General features: G+C 43.8%; 2 protein-coding genes across 5 annotated transcripts in view; one reads left to right on the forward strand and one right to left on the reverse strand.

The window, feature by feature from the left end:
* Nucleotides 1-10,188, reverse strand: part of bcl9l (bcl9 like) — a 67,348-nt gene extending 57,160 nt beyond the window's left edge. For all 4 annotated transcript variants that reach the window (XR_013791174.1, XR_013791175.1, XM_079514828.1 and 1 more), the window contains exon 1: nucleotides 9,634-10,188. The gene's annotated coding sequence lies outside the window, so the exon portion shown is untranslated. The remainder of the gene's footprint in view (nucleotides 1-9,633) is intronic.
* Nucleotides 10,189-20,040: 9,852 nt separating this feature from the next.
* LOC306932123 (bifunctional coenzyme A synthase-like) lies at nucleotides 20,041-21,714 on the forward strand (the record flags this gene model as incomplete). The annotated part of the gene is made up of 1 exon (XM_079513825.1): nucleotides 20,041-21,714. The coding sequence occupies one exon, from the start codon at nucleotides 20,041-20,043 to the stop codon at nucleotides 21,712-21,714; it is 1,674 nt and encodes a 557-aa protein (XP_079369951.1).
* Nucleotides 21,715-21,932: the final 218 nt, after the last annotated feature.

The raw sequence follows: 21,932 nt of genomic DNA on the forward strand, positions 1-21,932 counted from the left end.
CACTTGGTTGCAATGTTGCATGCTGACAGTAGTCGATCTACAAGCTCACAACGTGTCACAGTCTGACAGGAAATGGGGAGAGAGATGGGGGGGTGACACGCAGCAAAGGGACTCGTACCTGCTGTCAGGCTGGATTAGCAGCCAAGGTGCCCAGACGGATACACCAGTCACCCAGGCCCGTCTGAACCATTTATGTGACTATGACATGCTCCCCGGCTCCTCTAGTGGTTTTAGCCCTAAGTAACCGCATAGAGTGCTTAGGTCAGTGGGTGGCCCCCGAGTTGGTGTATATACAGGGCTAATTAGATAGCATTTGGGACACTTACATAATAACTACAGTTCGTAGTAGACTACAGCTACAGTGAGTATTACACACTTCCGCCGACGCTGAACCTCATGCCAAGTCATACAGCAATCACTCTTATCACAAAAAAAAAGTCAACTAATTGGCATTGATTACTACATTGTAATGTAGATCAAAATACTGCTTAGACCTTGGAATACTCTAGTCTACATCCGTTTGAAACTTAATTTCTGATCAAATTACAACAGAAAACTGAATTTTAGTCGAAAATGGCTGTCGCGACCCGCCCCCTCTAGACCAGAAACCTGACACGTTAGCTCAGGCTAACGAGTAACGTGCTTTTCTGAAAAAGTAGGTCCTATAGGCAATATTCATGCCAAATGTGATGCTTATATCACAAAGTGAACGATTGTGTCACCAATCTGCTACACTATAAATGGGCGTAAAAAATAGAATGGTTACAATATATGGTTAAAGAAAGACACTTCATATGACTGCCTCCCTGCCACACTGCCTGACCTGAATGTGTGGTTTGATAAATTGATAGCCCTGGCTGTGCCATGGGAGAAAAAAGCCAGCTTTCTTGCACTCATTATAATGGTCCTACAAAGTCAGAGAGTGTTCCAAGTCGTTTTAAGTAGGCAAGGTCTGTCTTAATGATGCAGAGGGTATTTTTTTTCGTTGGCAGAAACCTTGAATCTCCAAATTTAAACTTGTGTTTTTTCCCGTCATTTAAAGCTGCTATAAGCAATAATGTGTCAAAATTTGAATTACCTTTTTATTTTTTAGGTATTCAGACAGCCAGCAATGGGTAGAACGCTCCCAAAAAAAATGTAGTCTCTTTAACGCATCTAGGGGACACAATCTGCATTCAAATATGTTCCTAGAAGCTTTGTCATTGGTCGGAAAATAAATCCGGTCGCAATGACTAACCAATCAGGAAGCAGACAGGCAAATTGACCAATGACAAAGCTTCTAGGAAAATCTTTGAATGCAGATCGTGGCCCCTAGATGTGTCACAGAGACTAATTGTTTTGGGGAGCGTTCTACCCATTGCTGGCTGTCTGAATACCAATTTTTTTTTGACATAAAAGCAGCTTTAATGCCCTACTTCGAGAGTCACGCTAAAGTGAAGAATAGAATATCTCACAATGTGTAGCTTGTAGATCTGCTATTTTCACTATTTCTGAACATTTCCTGATAGGTTTATATCTTTGGACATTTCCACCGACAGCGACAATTTCCTATACATTCTGGCCCAAGAGACTCAGTGGTAGTGGGGCATTTGGAGCCGTCATGATCATGCAATTTTAGTAGACCATGAATTGTGATGAATGATTTAATTGTGTTTTTTGGTATTGAACATAAGAACAGATGAATAAAAATGACCTTTCCGGTTACCCTGTAGGCTAAGCCTATTAGAGGTGTGCATTGGCACTGCCCTCACAATTCAATTCAATTACTGCACAACATGGCACATTTTTCATCAGTCAATACAAGCGTCAGATATACTGAACAACATTGTATGTAGAATTATATTATATATAATATTATAACAGTATTAAAATGATATATTAGATATAATTAATAGGCTTCGATTATGTCACATTGCTGCATCGATTATTTTTGACATCACTAAAGCCTATTGTTGAAATACATAAAGAAAATTTGATGACCGACAACTCTTCCACACTTCCGTAGCGTGCCATTATACTTTTGATGTAGGTCAGTAGGTCTTAGAGCTGTTATTATTTTAGCCATCTAATCAGGGGACTGCTTCACACCTGTAACACACCGGATGAATGGAATACGCTGATAGGGCCTTTCTGTGTAGAGTTTGCATGTTCTCCCAGTGTCCCCTAGGGTAGGTACCCTCACAAAAAATGCAGTAATCCTGGTCTCTATACTGCCTCCCCCTGGCCAGCCGGGGGGCCTGATGGAGGGGAAAGAACTGGTTGGAATAACGTGTTCCTTCCACACGCTACGTCCGACTGGGAAAACTCCCCCCTGTCAGGTGAAAAAAGGTGGCTTGGAAGCCTCATGCATGGAAGGAAACATGAGGTCTGTCTGTTGCTCTCCCCAGGTTGGCAGAGGAAGTGTAGTGCTCAGGATTACACTACTAGACAATTGACACTGGGGCCCCTTTTCCACCGGTTGGTTCCCAATGGAACCGGTTCAGTTCTTTTTGGTTCTTAGTCCATGAGCCAGAGCTCCAAAATTGGAACATTAATTATGAATTGAGTGGGCAAAACCATACTATAGGTATGGTTTTGCCCACTCAATTCATAATTCAAATTAGATTGTTATCACCATGACACTTCCCCAATTGATTACTTACACGAAGACAATGATTTAATGTATTACAAATTGTACATTTAAATATGCAAATGGAGCATTATGTAGGAAAATATGCAAAATAATAGAAAATATGAAAAAGCTACTACTGTGGAAGGGTTATCATGTATTAATTTACTTGTATTGATCCTATACACAATTTAATATAGGTCTAGTTTTTCCCGACAATTTTGGAGCTCTGGCTCATGGACTAAGAACCAAAAAGAACTTTTCCCATTGGGAACAAACCGGTGGAAAGGGGGTATGGGTGGAAAGAAATGGGTTACAAATAGTTAACCAAACTAATTCTGTTTTTTTTTGGCCCATTAAAACAGGGAAAACAGCAGTGTCATTTAATATAGCAATATACGTTTTTCAGAAAACTCTTCAGATTTAGAGTAGTGGTTTAGAACAGTGGTTCTCAAAAATAGCAGATCTACAAGCTCAAAGCGAGCTTGTACATTTGCTATTTCTGAACATTTGGGTATTTGGCACAAAACATTTTCATATTGGGTTCTGGGGGTCTTTGGAATGAAAACACTGATTTAGAAGGCATTTGTAGAATCGGCCTCAGGTCTTAATGAGTTAATTGATTATAGAAACGTATCGCCAAAAATAATAATAATAATGTCAAAACTTTAGAACACATTAAAAACTAGAAAAAGTGCCCTTCCGGGCACAGGTCTCTACCAGGAGGATAGGAGTGTGTGTGATGTTTGGCAAAATGTTTAGGAGGATGTTTTTTTTAATTTGTTTTTGCAACAATTTTCTTCATTTTGTTGAGGAAATGCAGAGCCAGATCACTCATAGCATCTCTAAGGATAGAATTCTGGATGAGCAGGACATGTGCAGCATTTTGTACAAAACGGGCCACTCCTGAAAACTTTGGAAGGCAATCTTAGCCAATCAGTGTACAATCTGAGAAATCCAACAGACTCGTCTTGATCACATGACTACAGAGATCATGTGTACCGTTTACCATTTCTTCATACGCCTTTGATGGCAATTGGATGATTTGAGGCATTTTGTTCCAAAAATGTGTTTTGCAAAAATCAACCTGTTGGTGGCGCTATAACAGGCCAATGTGAAAAGGGTGGGATATATTCCTCAGCCTAGTAAGAAAATGTGTGAAAGATTTCACGTAAATTGCATGCTGCGTTCATGATTTGAGGCTTTTGTTCAAAACGGGGCAATCTTGCAAACTGTGAAAGCCAATTATAACCAATTAGGATGGAATATGAAATATGGGACAGATCCAACTTGAGCACATGACCATAGAGATACTGTGTAACGATTTGTGAGATTTTTGAACAGAATCTGGAGGAGTAATATCAAAAAATGTGTTTTACAAAAGTCGGCCTCCTGGTGGCGCTATAAAAGGCAGATGCGGAAAATGCAGGTCAAAGGTTTGTCCTCGGCCTCTGGGGAGTGTGCATGCAACGTTTCACGCAGATCGGTGCAGTTTTAGGTAACAAATGTGAAAAGCTGCCTCATGGTGGCGCTATAACAGGCCGTTCTGGAAAATGTGGGGCAGAGGTTCATCGTTGGCATCCAGGGAGTGTGTGTGCAAAGTTTGGCATCGACCGGGTTAACGGTGCCGGAGATTAGCTGTTCACAGACGGACGGAAGGACGGAAGGAAGGAAGGACGGAAGGACGGACACACGGACGGAGTGCAAAACATACTCTCTCCCCATGCCTTCGGCCTGGTGGAGACAAAAAGACAGCAATACAGTACAGTACGTGTCAAATGTAGAGCTATGTTTCATGTTCAATAGTACAGCTTCCGTTCAATCTCTCAATCTGTAATAGTGTGTCCAGATGCTCCCTGGCACAGTTTGACCAAGAGAGTTGAATACACATCATTGCGTGCGTGCGTGCGTGCGTGCGTGCGTGCGTGCGTGCGTGCGTGCGTGCGTGCGTGTGTGGACTCTGTGGAGGGGTTTCAACTACAGGGTGAATTTACACCGAGGGGATCTACAGAATTCAATATCAGCTATGTTATAGTATCCTGGCTTAGCTTGCAGTTTTGGCCCCGATAACTGAGCTGGCTCTGGTAGAAGACCAGAGGAACCATTTATAGTTGCCACACGCTGCTATATTTGGCCACTGGTAATAATGAAGAAAGGTTGATATTGCAGTTTGTTCTCCTGATTTGAAACTGAGGAGATGCAAATTGTCAACTTTGCATTATACGGAAATAAATGTGGTCTTTTTGTCAGGTGCAAATGGCGTGTGATGGTCACTGGTTAGTACTCAACATATTCACTGCAATGTGAACACACTGTGACTGTATAAGAACAGTCAAATATACATTTCACAAAGTCCAAAGAGCCGTTACAATACAGCAATTTGATTGCATTCAAATGGGTTGTGGAAAGAGCCACTATAGATGTTCTAAAAGTTTATCAGACAAAAACAAATGGCTGACATAGATCAAATAAATCCATACAGTTTCTCATGTTCAACTTCTTATTTAACCTGCAGTGTCAAAGACACCGTCTTGTTGGTGCATCTGACTTTAGCTGGGTGCCATAAAGCTTTCAATGTGCATTTGTTTCACATCATGTACTGTCTGAATCGAGTTTTTACTACTTACTGAAGCTCTGCTGTGCTTTAAATGTTGACGGATGGAACCACTGCAGGATTTATTTGATTTGATGCATCATCATAATCAACAGCAACAACAAAAAGCTGAAAACTGAGTGAGGTTGGTAATAAATCAACAGGATTCTATCGTTTCAAACTACTCCTGGACGTTACCATTAACTGGGAACCAAATTATTGGCCATTATAATTGTGACCATCCAGAAAGGCCCCTAGTTAGACCAATTGAAACCTATATAATTTGTAAAAGGTAAAATAGCAAAAGTATCAGATCTACAAGTTCACAAAGCCCTGTGAGCTTAGATAGATACATTTTTGAAGGGTGCCTGCTGTCTGTTGTCCTACACAAAGATTAGATTAAATTCCCATCGACAATGAATGGAGAATTTACGTCATATGTAGATGAGCAAATCGGCTATTTTCGTCCTACACAAAGATTAAATTCCTATTGACAATGAATGGATGATCTACGATGATAAGAGCGCCCCTCACTTCACACGGGTGTGATTTTTGCAGAATGTTTACCTATTTTTATTTTTACAGAATGTTGCAGAATGGCATGAGCAGAACTGAGGGTTCGGGACGAGTGGCAAAAGAATTTCATGCTTGAATACTGCACCGTGTCCATGCAAAAAAGGGGAAGAGAAAAGGGTAACTGGACATTCCAATAGATCAGACCTGAAACATGGTCTGAAAAATAAATGTAAACAGCAGCTTAGCACATTGCTTTTCCGTTATTTGTGGAGTCCAGAACTGTCACGGTATATTGTGCTTGTGGAAACCTTCTCGATAACACATTATTTTTTCATAGCTCACCTTAGCAGTGCTTCTTGTAACTCACCCCATGCGCTCAGATCACCTAACCTGATAAGAAACACTTTGTCAGCACAGTGTACCAAATCTGCCTAGGCTTGCGTGTGTGTGTGTGTGTGTGTGTGGGGGGGGGGGGGGGGGGGGGGGGGGGGGGGGGGACTGCCATGGGCTTATTCCTTCAAATCAATTCTGAAAAAAGGACAGGAAGCGGATTCCAAATAAGAGCTTAGGAGTGATGTCAAGTCTATGCGGTCTCTCAGCTCATATGAATTATGAAGAATGTCAACTAGTGAAGAAAGAAACAGGTGTCTCCATGCTGCAATAGACAGCACATTGGACTTCTGGTCAAACACTTGAGATGCGATTCAAAGGTTATGTGTTCGTGTCCCACTGGAGTTGCACTTTTGGGCGGCAGTGTGGCTCAGGTGGTATTCGGAACGTACTGTAATTGGTTCAAATCCCCAGCTCGCCCATGGTTAGTGTCGAAATGTCCTTGAGCAAGACACTGCACCCCTAACTGCTTCTGGTGAACAGGTCGGTGGTGCCTTGCATGGTTTACCCCGCCGTTGGTGTGTGATTGTGTCAGTGAATGGGTGAATGTTATGCACACATTGTAAAGTGCTTTGGATGAAGCCGGTGTAAGCACCATAGAGCAGGGGTTTTCAACTGGTGGTCCATGAAGGAATTGCATGTGGTCCCTGTCACACACAAACATAGAAGACTGTCTTTTATTTATTTTTCCCACTAGTAGAGAAACTAAATTACCTGGTGACCTATGACGATGCGTCAATGTTCTAATAATTCACTGGAAGTTGGAGGTGAAGACATTCGACAGAAAAGGGAGTTTGAATCTCAAGAAGGGAAGTGTGCAGATTGTCAAGCTGAGTCGTCATTATTAGGAAATATATATTGCATGTGTGTACAATCATTATCATCAGTTAATACAACATGAGTTTAATATGGAAGGTTGGATAAACTAACAGAAAGGAATTCGGTTAACCGTGAGATTAACAATAGATCAGTGGTTCTCTACCTTTTTTGAGCTCTGGGCCACTAGCATATTTCAGTTAAATAATGACTGAGGGCTTGATATTATTTGTTGTGCGTACGAAACAAATTATTCATTTTCAAGCTTATTTAAACATATTTAAAGGTATTTTATTAATTTCCATTTTAAAACATTTCACCATGGACCACCTGCAGATAATTATAGCATGGACCTAGTAGTCCATGGACTATTGGTTGAGAAACAGTAGCCCCTGAAAAATAACTAATATCCCATATCCCCAACCAACACAACAGTGGTCTGGTCAGTTGAAAACCCCTGCCATTACAAATCCAAACCAACTTAATTTACATGATGACTAATTTGCCTCCGTTTGTCTATGCTTTGCACACAAGTTCCATTAATATTCATCTTGTTTCGCAAAGCAACGCCAGTCACGGCTGTCAGCACTGCAATAGGAAATATAGTAACTTGTAAATAGAACACAGAAAACACTTTGGACACAATGACCCGGGATTATATCTGCAAGACAAGCTTGCTTCCACTTGCACTTGGAAAGCCACACAGTAGGCTGTTGGAGCCCTCAAAGACAATTCAGATCAAGTTGCAAACTCTGTTAGGTGCTATATATAGGCTAGCTCACTGGCATATTGTGCATGTACACAGACCGACCACACGCGCACACGCACACACACACACACACACACACACACACACACACACACACACACACACACACACACACACACACACACACACACACACACACACACACACACACACACACACACACACACACACACACACACACACCTGGCTGATTGATTGATGGAAAGATTATATTACCACTAGCAGTGAATAGGCTGAAGTGCAGCATAATCACACCATATTCAACAGGCTGAGCTGGCCAAGAGCCATGGAAATGGTTAGTCAAAGTCAACTGTGATCATCCTCCTCCCATGTGCACACGCACACGCGCACACACACACACGTAACTATAACCAAAAAATTGATGGTTATAACTTATAACTGCCATAGTAATTCAGTTAATGCCAGGAGTAGCTATTGTTACTACCAGCATGCACAGCAGTGTGTGTGCACAGCACAACAACCACAACAAAACATTTCACCCAATTTGAGTCTGACAACATTTTAGCGTTATTAACACAAACAGCAGAGGTGTCAGACAGTGTTAAAAAGACTTGGTTCTTTGACATCCAATTGAACTGTCAAGGCAGTTAACAGCTTAATGTCACCATTACAGTAAACCCCAGTGGTTCTTGTGTGGGGACCCCTGGGGGTCCTTGATAGGGTTCCAGTGGGTTCCCAGCTAAATGAGGAACAGTTTAACAATTTAAAGCACTACTATAAAAAAAAAATCAATCTACAAGCTATCAGCTGCGTTGTGAGCTTGCAGATCAGCTATTTTTAACAGTTTTGCAGCTTGCCCCTATGACATGTCCAAAATAGGGACACCAGGCTGAAAAAGAATGTACCCTACTGTATAAGAATGACTATTCCCCGTCCCCACCTACAGTCTAGACAGTTGTGCTAAATCCAATCTAACAAACTAATTAAGAAGACCTTCCCTTATGGTGGTCTCTGGTAACAAATCTTTTCAATTTTGGGGGGGACCTAATTAACATTAAAATATTTGAGAACCTTTATTATTAGCAAACCCCCCGCTGATGGAAGCTTGCTGAGCTCCGTCTGTCACCTTCAGCTAGCTGTGACAGTGACAGCCAGCCAGGCTAGTGGAACTTAAACAACATCTGGTGACAAAACATGGCAGTAAAAGCAGGACTCTGTTTTTTCTTTTGTCAGCGTCAAGTTGACATTAAAGAGCCGACGTGCTGGGATGTCAACCCGTCTGCTGACTGAGTGCAGCTGTGCCAGACAGACTGAGACAGCTCCCATGGAGCTAACTACTTTAGCATGATGCTAATTCACGTTACTGTAAAGCTGACGTTGCCGTCGTTACAGCGAAATCGGTGACCTATACAATACGGCGACCCGCGACCCCCTTGTCGCCAATTGCCCCCGATTTCAGATGTGCTGTCGGCGGCCGAGCGAGAAGACTTTAAAGTTAACTATATTTATGATCCTTGCGTCCAGAAGAAAACCACGTTTTCATAAAAGGCAGTACCTTGACCAAACTGGCCATGACAGTAGCAACCATTATCTCCTAAATACTGTAACAAACACCAAAACGCCCAAAGCAGCGTCCATTCGTGCACGAGCAACACCGCAAATAAAACGAAGAGAAGACTTGGCACAACAGCGACCCCTGAAGTTGCGTAATTCAACAGCTCACCGATTCCGACGCAACACCCCCCCTGCCTAGCCACCACAACATCTGCAAGCTTGAACCCAACGCAATGCTAGCTAACGGGGATCCGCTGGAACTTTGTTACAATGTAACTCAATGCGTTACGCCGCGAGACCCCCCGCCGCCGCCGCCACACTCCAGTGAACACAAAGTTACCACTTCAACCGATAATAATACGTAAAGGACAAGCACGTACGGAACGCCAAGTGGCCGAACGGCGGCGTTGTGTGTGTTTACTGTACCCCGTCATGTCGCTGCAGCCTGGCGGCTGAGATGTCAGCAGAGGGCCGGTGATGTCTGGAGGACTGACGGCCGGCCAGTCGACATTCATTCCCCGAAGTGGCCGCTATGCTGCCGCCGCTCGCTGCTGCCTTCACTCCGCCCGCTGCCTGGTCGCCACCACCGGAGCGCGGCTACCGCAAGCAGCAGACTAGCGTCCCACTGGTTCTAGTCAGAGAGGGGCAGCCCCCCGGTCCGGTAGGTGTAGGGAAGGTTAGGTTAGGTAGGTTACTGCCTCTGCGTAGGTTTTCTCCCACAATAAATAACAAAACACAACAAAACGACCCGACGGCCGTCTGTCTCTCCTGGATTGGAAGTTTTTTTTTCTTTTTTTTTTCTTGCTCACGAAGACGGAGGAGGACGCGTCACCTTGCAGCGGTTCATGACTCCGCTCCACCACTGTTATGTGTGAGATGTGTGAGACAGTCAGACAGACAGACAGGCCGTTTCACACACAGAACAGAAGTCCATGATACTGTAGATCTGCAGACACACACACACATGCAATTATACTGGTGTGGCCGCGCAGGCATCCGTATGTGTATGTCATTGTAATGATGATCGCCACGGCCCAGTGGGCCCAGGGGTCCTTATTTGACTGACAACGAGGCGAGAGTAATATTATGCTACACTGTAAAAAATAATAATAATAATAATACTCAGTGTCGATTTAACCCTGGAGAATAATAGGCCTAGGCTACAAATGAAATAGAAAAATTGAACATTTTCGTGTCCATTTTGGCTCCATTGGTACAGTTACAAAAGAATAAACAAGCAATTCAAATTTGACCATGACAACGACATTCATGTCCAATAATGTGATAGGCCTAATTATGGTTATGACAGTCAACAACTTAATTAATTGTAGCCTATATGTTCTGGATGTAACTGTTTTAAGTGTTTTTACTTTTGGGTGTGAGGAAGATGATGACGCGCAGACATGTTAGTTAGGCTATTAATATTCAATATTAATATTAGCAGACTTTCCCCTAAATCAGCCAAGTACTCAACCTTTCAGTTAACCAAACAATCAACCACCAATTGATCAATATAGGCTACATAATAATATCAGGTCAGCTAGCTGCAGGGTCCTCACAGACTTCGTAACATAATATGCCTATGCAGGAGACAAAACACGAACATATCATTTTGGAATCAATTAAACTGAGCTGAATCGCCAAAGTCAACGAGATTCACTTATAAAATAAAACCCAATGTATGATTCGTTGCACGACGGTGTCGCGCACCGAAAATAGCAGACCTACAACAAGGCCACAAAAGCGTTGTGAGCGTTATATCCATCTGCTATTTCAATAATTTCATACAAATTTGACTCGGGCTTGCTATACCTTCTGGCTGATTCAGGAGAGGACTCCCCCTGGCGGTGGGCTCCGGCAAATTTTGATAAAATACCCCCAGGTGAATGAACTATATGCAAATATAGCCACCAAACCAAACTATCTTTACAGGCAGTCAGATAAGCAGACCGAGGCGTACGTGCAGTAAACGTGTGTGTGTGTGTGTGTGTGTGTGTGTGTGTGTGTGTGTCCTACACCCAGCATCAGTCCCAAGGGGTAATGCTGATGATGAGTGTAGAGTGGGAGTGAGCACTGTATATATGCATTTCTTTTTGAGGGGCACTAGCCCCTCCAATGCATGGCTTTCCGAAATTACGTCCTGTGGCACAGTGGCAGCAGCCACGACTATGGACTTTTAATGTTTGTTTAGAGCCGCCTAATTCCTCATCGTCAGCCAAGTATATGGACTTTAATGTTTGTTATTGGTAGTTATGATGTAATTCTTTGCCAGTCAAGTCTATGGACTTTAATGTTTGTTTAGGGCATTATTATGTTATTCTTTGCCAGCCAAGTCTAACGACTTTAATGTTTGTTTAGGGCAGTAATGACGATGTAAGATGTCACCTTGCTGATATAAATACATCTTGTAATAAATATGTATTTCATTTTCCATGGACATGAGAACATCAACATGCCCCCAAAATCTGGATGCCCCTCACTTCACACAAGTGTGATTTTCTTTGGAATAATTATTATTATTATTAATTTTGTATTTTTTGCAGAAAGCACCATTTTTGCTATTGTATTTAACTTCTCCCCAATTTAGTTAGTCAATTGATTCCACCCCACACATATTTCTGTTGTCACTGCATGCTGTTGTATCCTGCTGACTCACTTACCAGTGAGGAGCCCCCACCGGGATGACATAGAGCCTTTGTCCTACTCCCCAGCCCGTAGAATTATGTGCAATGATGACAAATATCACCCTTCCCTCCCCCGAACACGAGCCAATTGTGTTCGTAAGACGCTCGACAAAGCCGGATGCACAACGGTGGATTTGAACCCACAACAGCCACTTTACCAGTGCGCCACCTAAAGCTTTGCTATTTATTTGATTATTTTATAAAAATCAATTGACTGTTGCATCCCTATAGTGTGGACTATTAAATATTTAAATTCTTATTTCTTTAGCAAAGAAGTAAGCCAGGGCTGAGTGGGTGTAGTGAGTCTGTTGGCAGCAGAGGTCGTCTGTTGCATATTGAGACAGAATTGACAGAAACCTTGCATCTCAATTTTTCATTCTATTGTGTTTTTCCCCATAATTTAATGCCTAACTTTGTCATATTACATGCAGTGTCACTCAAAATTAGCAAAAATAGCAGATAATACAACAAAGCCCACAAAATGTTGTGATGCGTGGTGAGCTTATAGATGTGCTGTTTTAGATTTATTTTAGCTTTTTTGTTAAAGTGAAAGTGGTTACATCTGTCTGTGGGTTTTATAAATATTGAACCAATGAAAAGTATTATCAAGAGTTTGTGACTAATAATAAAACTACATTGGAGCACAGGGTCTTTCTTACCATTTCCTGAAAAGTAACCGTTTTGGACATACAAGGTTTCCACTAGACTGCTACAACATTGTCTTCCTATTATGTTTGAGAAAGCGGATGCATGGTTTTGGCAATTGGTATGTTGTGTTGTCCACAAAAGTAGTCCGCCAACGCAATGCAGAATATCTTTATGCTTCTGAGAAAGAAAGAAAGAAAGAAAGAAAGAAAGAAACTATTTTCTGCAAAGTAATTCTTTCTTTTTCTTTCTGTCATTATATGCGCTTGGGTACCACTGTTCCACCAAAGATGCTGCCCAACCAGCCCAAAGATGCTTGCATGACAATGAGGTGAGAGTGAGCCTACACAAGGAACACATTGCATTATGTTGAAGAAGTCGTGAATGCCATTCCAGACAGAGATATCTGTCCCCCTGGGTCTATTATTCCCCTCTGCTATTCACCAGAGCAGAGGAATGAGCGCAATTAGTTGAGGAAATGAGAGAGTGAAGGATAGATTCTGGTATTTGGAGAGAAAAGCGAATGAAATGATGCTAGAGGAAGGTCAAGACAGAACAGAAGAAAGGAACAGTAGGAACTGAGAGAGAGAGAGAGAGATGGAGAGAGAGAGATGGAGAGGGGACGAGAAAGTGAAAATTTTGTTGTCATGGAAACTGGCATGGATCTGAAGACCAAAACAAGAATGTAAATTGGTTTTCCCTCCGGGAGTGTGATGGAGCAGCAAGGAAGAAACAAACGCAGGAAAATTTGTTTAAGGGAGGAATGGTTCAGGAACCTTCGTATCGTTATGCGGAAATAAACTAATTTGAATCAAGTGTAGTTCAGTGTAAAGGAGTACAGTATACTTGTGCGTGCGTGCGTGCGTGCGTGCGTGCGTGCGTGCGTGCGTGCGTGCGTGCGTGCGTGCGTGCAAATCGAATTTCTGAATGAGGAATATGGAGAATGGACACATTGGCAAATGAGTATATAATCTCATTAGTCTTAAAGTGACTTTTGAGACTAATTACATGTGGATGTGTGTGTTTAATTTTCTGGCAATCACGTACGGTAGTCTTTTTCATGCTGATTAGCTGGATCATGTTTGTCATTAGTGATAGCCCATCAGTGATACACTGGTGTCAATTCACTGTTTCTCAACATCTGGTTCAGGGACCACCAAGGACCCTTCAGGTCTATAAACTCTACAGTACTGTCTACTCTGTATTGTACTCTGTACTGTACTCGGGTTGTACTGTACTGTATGTTATAGTTACAGTACTGTACTGAACTCCTGTACTACTTGTACTGTACTGTACTGTACTCTGCTGTACTGTACGAGGACTGTACAGTACTGCATGAGTATGTACTCACACTGTACTCATACTGCACTGTATGAGTATGTACTTGTACTGTACTCTGTATTGTACATTACTGTACGAGTATTGCACTGTACTGTACGAGTATGTACTGGTACTCTACTGCACTATGTACTGTACAGTACTGTACGAGTATGTACAAATATGTACTCATACTGTGTATATATATATATATATATATATATATATATATATATATATATATATATATATATCGACATATACATTGAATTATCTGTCTACTGCTTTGTGCTAGTATATATCAAAAAGTAGGAATAAAATAAAATAAATCATCAGAGCATCACTGCTTTGTTCTAGTATTTTAATAACATTCTCCTTCAACCAACTGCTGAAATCCCATCATCATTATATTCAATTTTAGAGTTGGCAAGAGACAATTTGTGTTACCAAGCAACTAATGGTTTGTGCGGAGCGACCTGTGCCACTGTGTGTAAAACAGCATCTCACTTACTGTACGTACGGGATATGTTCAATATCTCCCAGCACTTTGGCAATGAAACCTAGCCATACAGCCAAGAACACCTTATTATAAAAAGACAATGTGTGTGCGTGCGTGCGTGCGTGCGTGCGTGCGTGCGTGCGTGCGAGCAAGTGCGTGTGTGCAAGTGCGTGCAAGTGCAAGGGAAGACAACAGATAACGGGAGATGAGCAACGGAACAAATGGATGGAATATTTTGAAGAACTTCTAAACCAGAACCGGGTCCATTCTTTTTTCCACGACTAATTTTGAACTAAGTTAATTGGTTCAGATCCCTAAAAGTTGGTTCGGAACTAGAAGCAAAAAATACTTCTTCTTGCCCTGAAGTGGGAACCAAAGTGGGTGTGTCACTATTCCGTTTTGGAAGTTGCAGAAGTGATATAAACCATCATAAAAAAATAAAGAACTAAAGTTATTTTGGTGGAGAAGGGGCCACAGGCTGACACAGAACTACCTATATGGCCCTATCTTGGGCATGCCTGGCTTACCCTTTATCCCCTAAACTTCTTTGCCATATTTCACTATCTTGAAAAACATTTTAAAATCGTTCAACTAGCCGATCTACACCGGCATGCCTTTCAGAATGGTCTAATTGGCACTGGATGCCCTTAAAAGATTAAAAGATAAATGACACGTAGCCTGCGGAGTTAGTTCAGTCAGTCACACTCAAGGGAGTTCATGCCGTGCTCAAAGGCGCATTACGTGCATACTATACTCAAGGGGTTAACATGCTGCATTACTATGTGGGTGTATTCAGTATTCAGACCAATTGGGCAGGCTACTTAAGCTCACTAGTCTGCATGCTCTTCCTGCCTTCCTTCTGCTATGGTTCCTGGTTGTTATGTGATGCTTGCTCCCACCACCACCCCAGCACCACCGGTGGGCTCTGTTATTTATGCTCCCCATGGGGGTTTTATTGTATGCTGAAAATCCAGCAGAGCCGAACGCCAAGTCAAATATCATATGCACACTTGTATTCTCATTCTATAATAAATATTGGTTAAATCTATTCGTGAGTTGTCTGACTGAATTGTAAAAGTTGTATTGACAGTGTGACATGCCCACTACATGAACACAGATGTCAACATTACAGTGAATGTGTAACAAATAACAATACTGCTAGGGTAAATGTCTATCAACGCTTGAATATTACAGACATCAAACTGTCAGTTTGACAGTCTCTGAAAGGATATAGGGTGCTGGGGACCCCCGGAAATGCTTTGGCCATGTCTCGTGACCCCCGCCCTGTCAACCAGAAATGTCTCTGAACTGTACTCACATTAAAAGAATCGTCATTATTAAGGAGTAACAATTTTGGACAATGTGTTACTTAGCGGTGAACAGTCAACACCAGCGTCCTCAGTTCCCACATTCACACACCAATGGTGGCAACCATTGAGAGCAATATGGATAAAAAATGTTTTATGGCTAAATTAAAATGGATCTGCTGATGATTTGGGTTTCAGGATCATGCCATGATAATGCTTCCCCATACTTTGGACCAATTGATAAAATGATTCCAGGATTGGATAACAGGTATTGAGGAAGTACATATATATCTTTGTGATAAATCTTTGTATTTTATGGAAACTTCACCTTTAGATAAACCTATTTTGTTGTCCTTTAAACCATTAGCCTACCACAAACCATGACATTGCCATGTCATATGCTTTTATAGGCATAACAAATAAATAATAATAATAATAATAATAATAGTCAAAATCACAATAATAATTATAATCTTTATTTATATAGCACCTTTTAAATCACTTACAAAGTTTTTCACAGAATCATCAATAGGCTACACAGAAAACCCAAAACATAAAAGTTAGGCAATGAGAACATAACAACAGATTAAATAAGATCAAATAACTGAACTTTCTCTGCCTTTTAATTTAATTAATAAAGGCTTGAATTGGCAGCACACATGTTCTGTGTAAAGTCCATCAATTGCTCGTGCCACGTCTGTATAATAGAGGGCTCCTGGTAGATGTTATACATCATCACTGTGTGAGGAGGACTGGGGTACATCATGTGACCTTCCATGGGCAGGGAGGACATGAGGGCCTGGCTGTGCTGTTGTACCTGCAGCCTGCTGCTCTCCATGGTGGAAGTGGTGGAGGTTGTGGGTAGCATGGACTGGACACTGCTGCTCTCCTGAATGGTGGAGGTTGTGGGTAGCATGGACTGGACACTGCTGCTCTCCTGAATGGTGGAGGTTGTGGGCAGCATGGACTGGGCACTGCTGCTCTCCTGAATGGTGGAGGTTGTGGGCAGCATGGACTGGACACTGCTGCTCTCCTGAATGGTGGAGGTTGTGGGTAGCATGGACTGGACACTGCTGCTCTCCTGAATGGTGGAGGTTGTGGGTAGCATGGACTGGACACTGCTGCTCTCCTGAATGGTGGAGGTTGTGGGTAGCATGGACTGGACACTGCTGCTCTCCTGAATGGTGGAGGTTGTGGGCAGCATGGACTGGACACTGCTGCTCTCCTGAATGGTGGAGGTTGTGGGTAGCATGGACTGGACACTGCTGCTCTCCTGAATGGTGGAGGTTGTGGGTAGCATGGACTGGGCACTGCTGCTCTCCTGAATGGTGGAGGTTGTGGGTAGCATGGACTGGACACTGCTGCTCTCCTGAATGGTGGAGGTTGTGGGCAGCATGGACTGGACACTGCTGCTCTCCTGAATGGTGGAGGTTGTGGGTAGCATGGACTGGACACTGCTGCTCTCCTGAATGGTGGAGGTTGTGGGTAGCATGGACTGGGCACTGCTGCTCTCCTGAATGGTGGAGGTTGTGGGTAGCATGGACTGGGCACTGCTGCTCTCCTGAATGGTGGAGGTTGTGGGCAGCATGGACTGGACACTGCTGCTGGTGGTGGTGGTTCCTGGTAGAATGGTCACGTTGTTGAAAGATGGTTTCGAATTCGATTCATCATTAGTGTTGTCCAGGCTCTCCGACTCAGACGCTTGGAAGGTGAGGTCCATCTCTTCCTTGTAGCATGTTGCAGCTGTGGTGCTCACATGATCATCTGTGGGCTCATTATCACCGTGGGGTGGTGGTGTTGAGTCCAGTGCTGGTGATTTGAGTTTGAGACACGATTGAATCAGGTCTTTGCCCGCCTCACTAGTGAACATGGGCTCGAGCTTGTCGGTGGCAAATGTGTAGAGGTGTCCCGTTTCACTGGCCACTAGCAAGATAACCTGGGTTCCTGTCAGAGTGGAGAGCTGTTTGACCTTGTTTATTATGCAAGTTTTACGCTTGCTGAAGGTTTTGCGTCGCTTTAACGTGTTCTCAATGAATTCCATTTCTATCTTTACACGGCCACGTGTCTTGGGTTTTTGCAGTGGGACGGCTGCACCCTCCTTCTGCTGCTGCCCTGCCTCACGCTTCACCCCTCCTCTCATCGTCTTGCTGCTGTCTCCAGTTAAATCCATTGAGTCAGATTCATCTGTGGTACAGGTGGAATCATTTCCTGAGTATCTATATGAAGGTATTATATCTCCAATTAGGGACATCTTGACTGTGTTGAAATGAAAAATGATGATGTAGCCTAACTCTTTTATGTGGACAATCTGCAACGTCAGTCATCCCCACGTCACAATTTGTGTACATTCTGATTTTGTTGATGATGACACGCAAAACCTAGCAACCGTTGCTAAGAACGCGCGACGTGACATGAACGTACACAAACCACACGTGGTGGTGGATCCTGGCCGGGTGACGTCATCACCACTGCGTCTGAAATTCCACAACAAACATCTTGTTTATAATGAAAGCTGAAATTAGTATTGAGACTTTTTAGTACCGGACCAGCTACTCGGTATCAGTACAAGGGCCTATACGTTAAAATTATGCATGTATTATTTGTATGTAAATAATGCAATGCGGTCGGCGGTCGCTATGACAACAACAACACCATGGACAACACACACGCACACGCACGCCTCTGGCGTAGCCGCGTTACGCCAATCACTATTCCAGAAAGATAAACAATTCTATATTTATATGTATTAAACACACAACCGATGATGACTGACATCTCCAGTTAAGTAGAGTAAATTGTAAACAACGTTTGAGTGCAGCGTTGTATACGGTGAAACGGTATGTGTAGTACCTGTGCTTTATCACAAGATGGCGCACTTTCCTCACGTTCCATGTGGTGTCATTAGTAGGCTTTGTATTACAGGTTGATAGTTGATTGATTGATTGATTGAATACTTAACAGCTTGCATGGACACAGACACAGGGAAGTACAGTAGGCCTACAGTACAACACAAGGTCATGAATCCAAGAAAGCCTTTCAGCTTGTTTCCATTGGGGTCCTCGTACATTCTATGAAAAAAGACTTGAAAATTAAATTAAAATAGCAGATCTCCAAGCTCAGTGCAACATGCTGTGTGATGTGAGCTTCTATCAATGGATTCATTCCACATAAAGCATTAAATATGGTTCTAATTAAATTGTTTTCAGTGTTTAGAATCAGTGAGATACGTAGGCCTACAACATGTTTGTGTGTGTGTGTGTGTGTGTGTGTGTGTGTGTGTGTGTGTGTGTGTGTGTGTGTGTGTGTGTGTGTGTGTGTGTGTGTGTGTGTGTGTGTGTGTGTGTGTGTGTGTGTGTGGGTGTGTGTGTGTGTGTGTGTGTGTGTGTGTGTGTGTGTGTGTGTGTGTGTGTGTGCGCGTGTGTGCATCATACATTAATAATGTTATACTTCTAATAAAGCAACTGTTTGCTGCAGAGGATTAGACTTGTGTTATACATTTAACTCTTTAGGCCAGGGAGAAGTATTCTATATTCTTTCCACAATGGGTGAACAGACTTTAGTTACATAATATAACTCTAAGTTAAGGGAGATCTGAGATCACTGCAATCATCTAAGATCTTGGCAGAAGTTGGCAGTGTTCTTGTTTGACAGTGGAGCATCTCCAGATGGGACAGTATTTGATGATCCAGTATTGTTGGTCAGCCAGAAATAAGACTGTGCTGCATACAAGCAGAGTAGTCTTTTTATTCTCAAGTTAGTTACTGCTTCCCTGAGACTGAAACAAAACCATAACCATGGTAATGCAAGGTGATGATGTACATAACGGTACATCTTTCACAAGAGGCATTTAAAAATAACAAAAACTAGGAAGGTGGTTGCAATATATGATGATGATGATGATGATGATGATGTATTGACTCACATAACGTCACAGGGAAAAAAAGTGTATCCAGAATAAAGTCGGGTAATTACTATATTTCGTCATCCAGGGTTGTTTGTATTAGGTCACCATGGTTACTCAATGTGTCAGAGTGAGTCCAGTGACTAACTAACGTTGACATTATAGACTGAGACTCCATAGTTAGGCATGATTGACATGTGACTGACACTCATTGTTTTCATTGACATCATTGTGATGACATGAGCAAACAAATGCCACCTGACAGTATTATGAGCATCTCCAGTGAGGCAGACAGATTCCGATACACACTCTATGGATCAAAATGGTTGTCTGCTCTCAAACTTCAAGTACCTCCAACTAGCCAGAGTTAAGCGTCCTTTGTTCTTAGAGGGCTTCAATAGTAACCTTGTCAGGACACAGGATTCAGACCCCATACTCCATGCTGTGCTGCTAGTCACTTGAATACGTACAATAAACAACATGTCTAAGTTCAGCACCGGTCTGCTGGTGCTCACCTCCCCTCTCCACATCCTCCCCCTGCGCATCTTCCCGGTGCTGAGCTCAGCAGCCCAGGTAGTGGATCAAACCCTGTATGTCCATTTGCACCCAGGTCTGAACTTGGGGGGCGGGAGTCCACCTCGGCCCATTTTCTTTCCCCCGGTGGCGGACCTGTCCAGCCTGATATCACGCCTCTACAGCAACGCGGCTGACGTGTGTGCACATCTGGATTTGCGTGTGCTCCTGGCCAACGTGTGCACCCAGCCAGCCTCCAGCTCCGGCAGAGGGACAGGTTGCCCCTTCCCCACCCCGCAGCCCCTCTCTCACACCCCGGACGTGGTGCTGACAGACTTCCCCATGCACGACCCTGGCCATTCACCGCTGGTGGCCCAGTGTCTGCAGAGGTACGCCAGCCATTGTTACGTGTGCAGCCCCGGTCTGACTTCAGTGCTGCTCCACCAACAGCTGGAGGATCTGCAGAAAGGGGTGGAGGTGGTCGAGCACGAGGCAGAGCCCCTGGAGACCTTCAGTGACGTAGTGGTTGGAGGGACGTTTGACCGGCTGCATGGAGCCCACAAGACGCTGCTCACCACCGCATGCCTGCTGGCCAACAGGAGACTCCTCACCGGGGTGTGTGACCAGGACATGCTGAAGAGGAAGGTGTTGAAGGAGCTCATTGAGCCCTATCCAGTCCGGGTGCAGAGGCTGTGGGAGTTCCTGCAGGACACCAAGCCGTCCCTGGAGATAGAGGTCGTGCCGCTCCACGACCCCCTTGGATCCTCCGTGGTGGACTCTGAGCTGCAGTGCATTGTGGTCAGCGAGGAGACCAGGAAGGGTGGCGAGGCCATCAACAAGAGACGTGTGGAGAATGGTTTGCCCAGCTTGATTATCTGTGAAATCCAGCTGCTGAAAGACTTCCACCACACAGAGAAGGAGGAGGAGAAGATCAGCTCATCCAACCTGCGCTCTCGTCTTCTGGGAAGCCTTTTCACCCCACCTAAATGCAAGTCCCGTCTCCCTGCTGTCCCGTACATCATTGGACTGACAGGAGGCAGCGGCAGTGGGAAGACCTCCGTCGCCAAGCGCCTGGAGGCCCTGGGCGCCGTCCACATTGACGCCGATCGGCTGGTCCATGAGACATACCGGCCGGGGGCAGCTGCCTACCAGAGGGTACTGGAAGAGTTTGGTTCAGATATTCTGAATGAAGATAAAACCATCAACAGGCGCACACTAGGAAGACAAGTATTTGGTAACAAGGGACGGTTAAAAGCCCTGACAGACATCGTGTGGCCCGAGGTTGAACTTCTGGTCAAGGACAGAATTCACCAGGCCAGAGAGGAACGTAAACAGGTGTGTGTTATAGACGCAGCTGTCTTACTGGATGCTGGCTGGACAGACATGGTCCATGAGGTCTGGGTCACCATCCTAACAGAGGAGGAGGCAGTGTTGAGGATAACCAAGCGGGACGGGCTGAGCAGAGAAGAGGTTGTGAGGAGGCTACAGAGCCAGGGTTCCAGTGCTAGGCAGGTGGAGCATGCCAACGTGGTACTCTGTACACAGTGGGAGCCAGAGGTCACCCAGAAGCAGGTACTGAAGGCCTGGAACCTTCTTCATAACAGAATCCTACACAGAACAAAAGTCAATACACTGTCCTGAACCCTATAATGCGAATGTAATTTGATCCACTATACAACCAAAACAATCCCTGTAGTGATTTGCCTTAAAGAAGAGTGTGCGCTTTGGTGGCGCACTGGTGCAGGCCTGTCCATCACTATGGACACTAGGGGGGTTTGTGTTTTGTTTTGTTGGCCGGCACCGGCCAACAAAACACAATTAGCCTTGCCGCAAAACTGACGTGATGCTGGCCATGCTAC

Source organism: Electrona antarctica (assembly GCF_951216825.1).
Source record: "Electrona antarctica genome assembly, chromosome: 11".
In the NCBI taxonomy this organism is placed as follows: domain Eukaryota; kingdom Metazoa; phylum Chordata; class Actinopteri; order Myctophiformes; family Myctophidae; genus Electrona; species Electrona antarctica.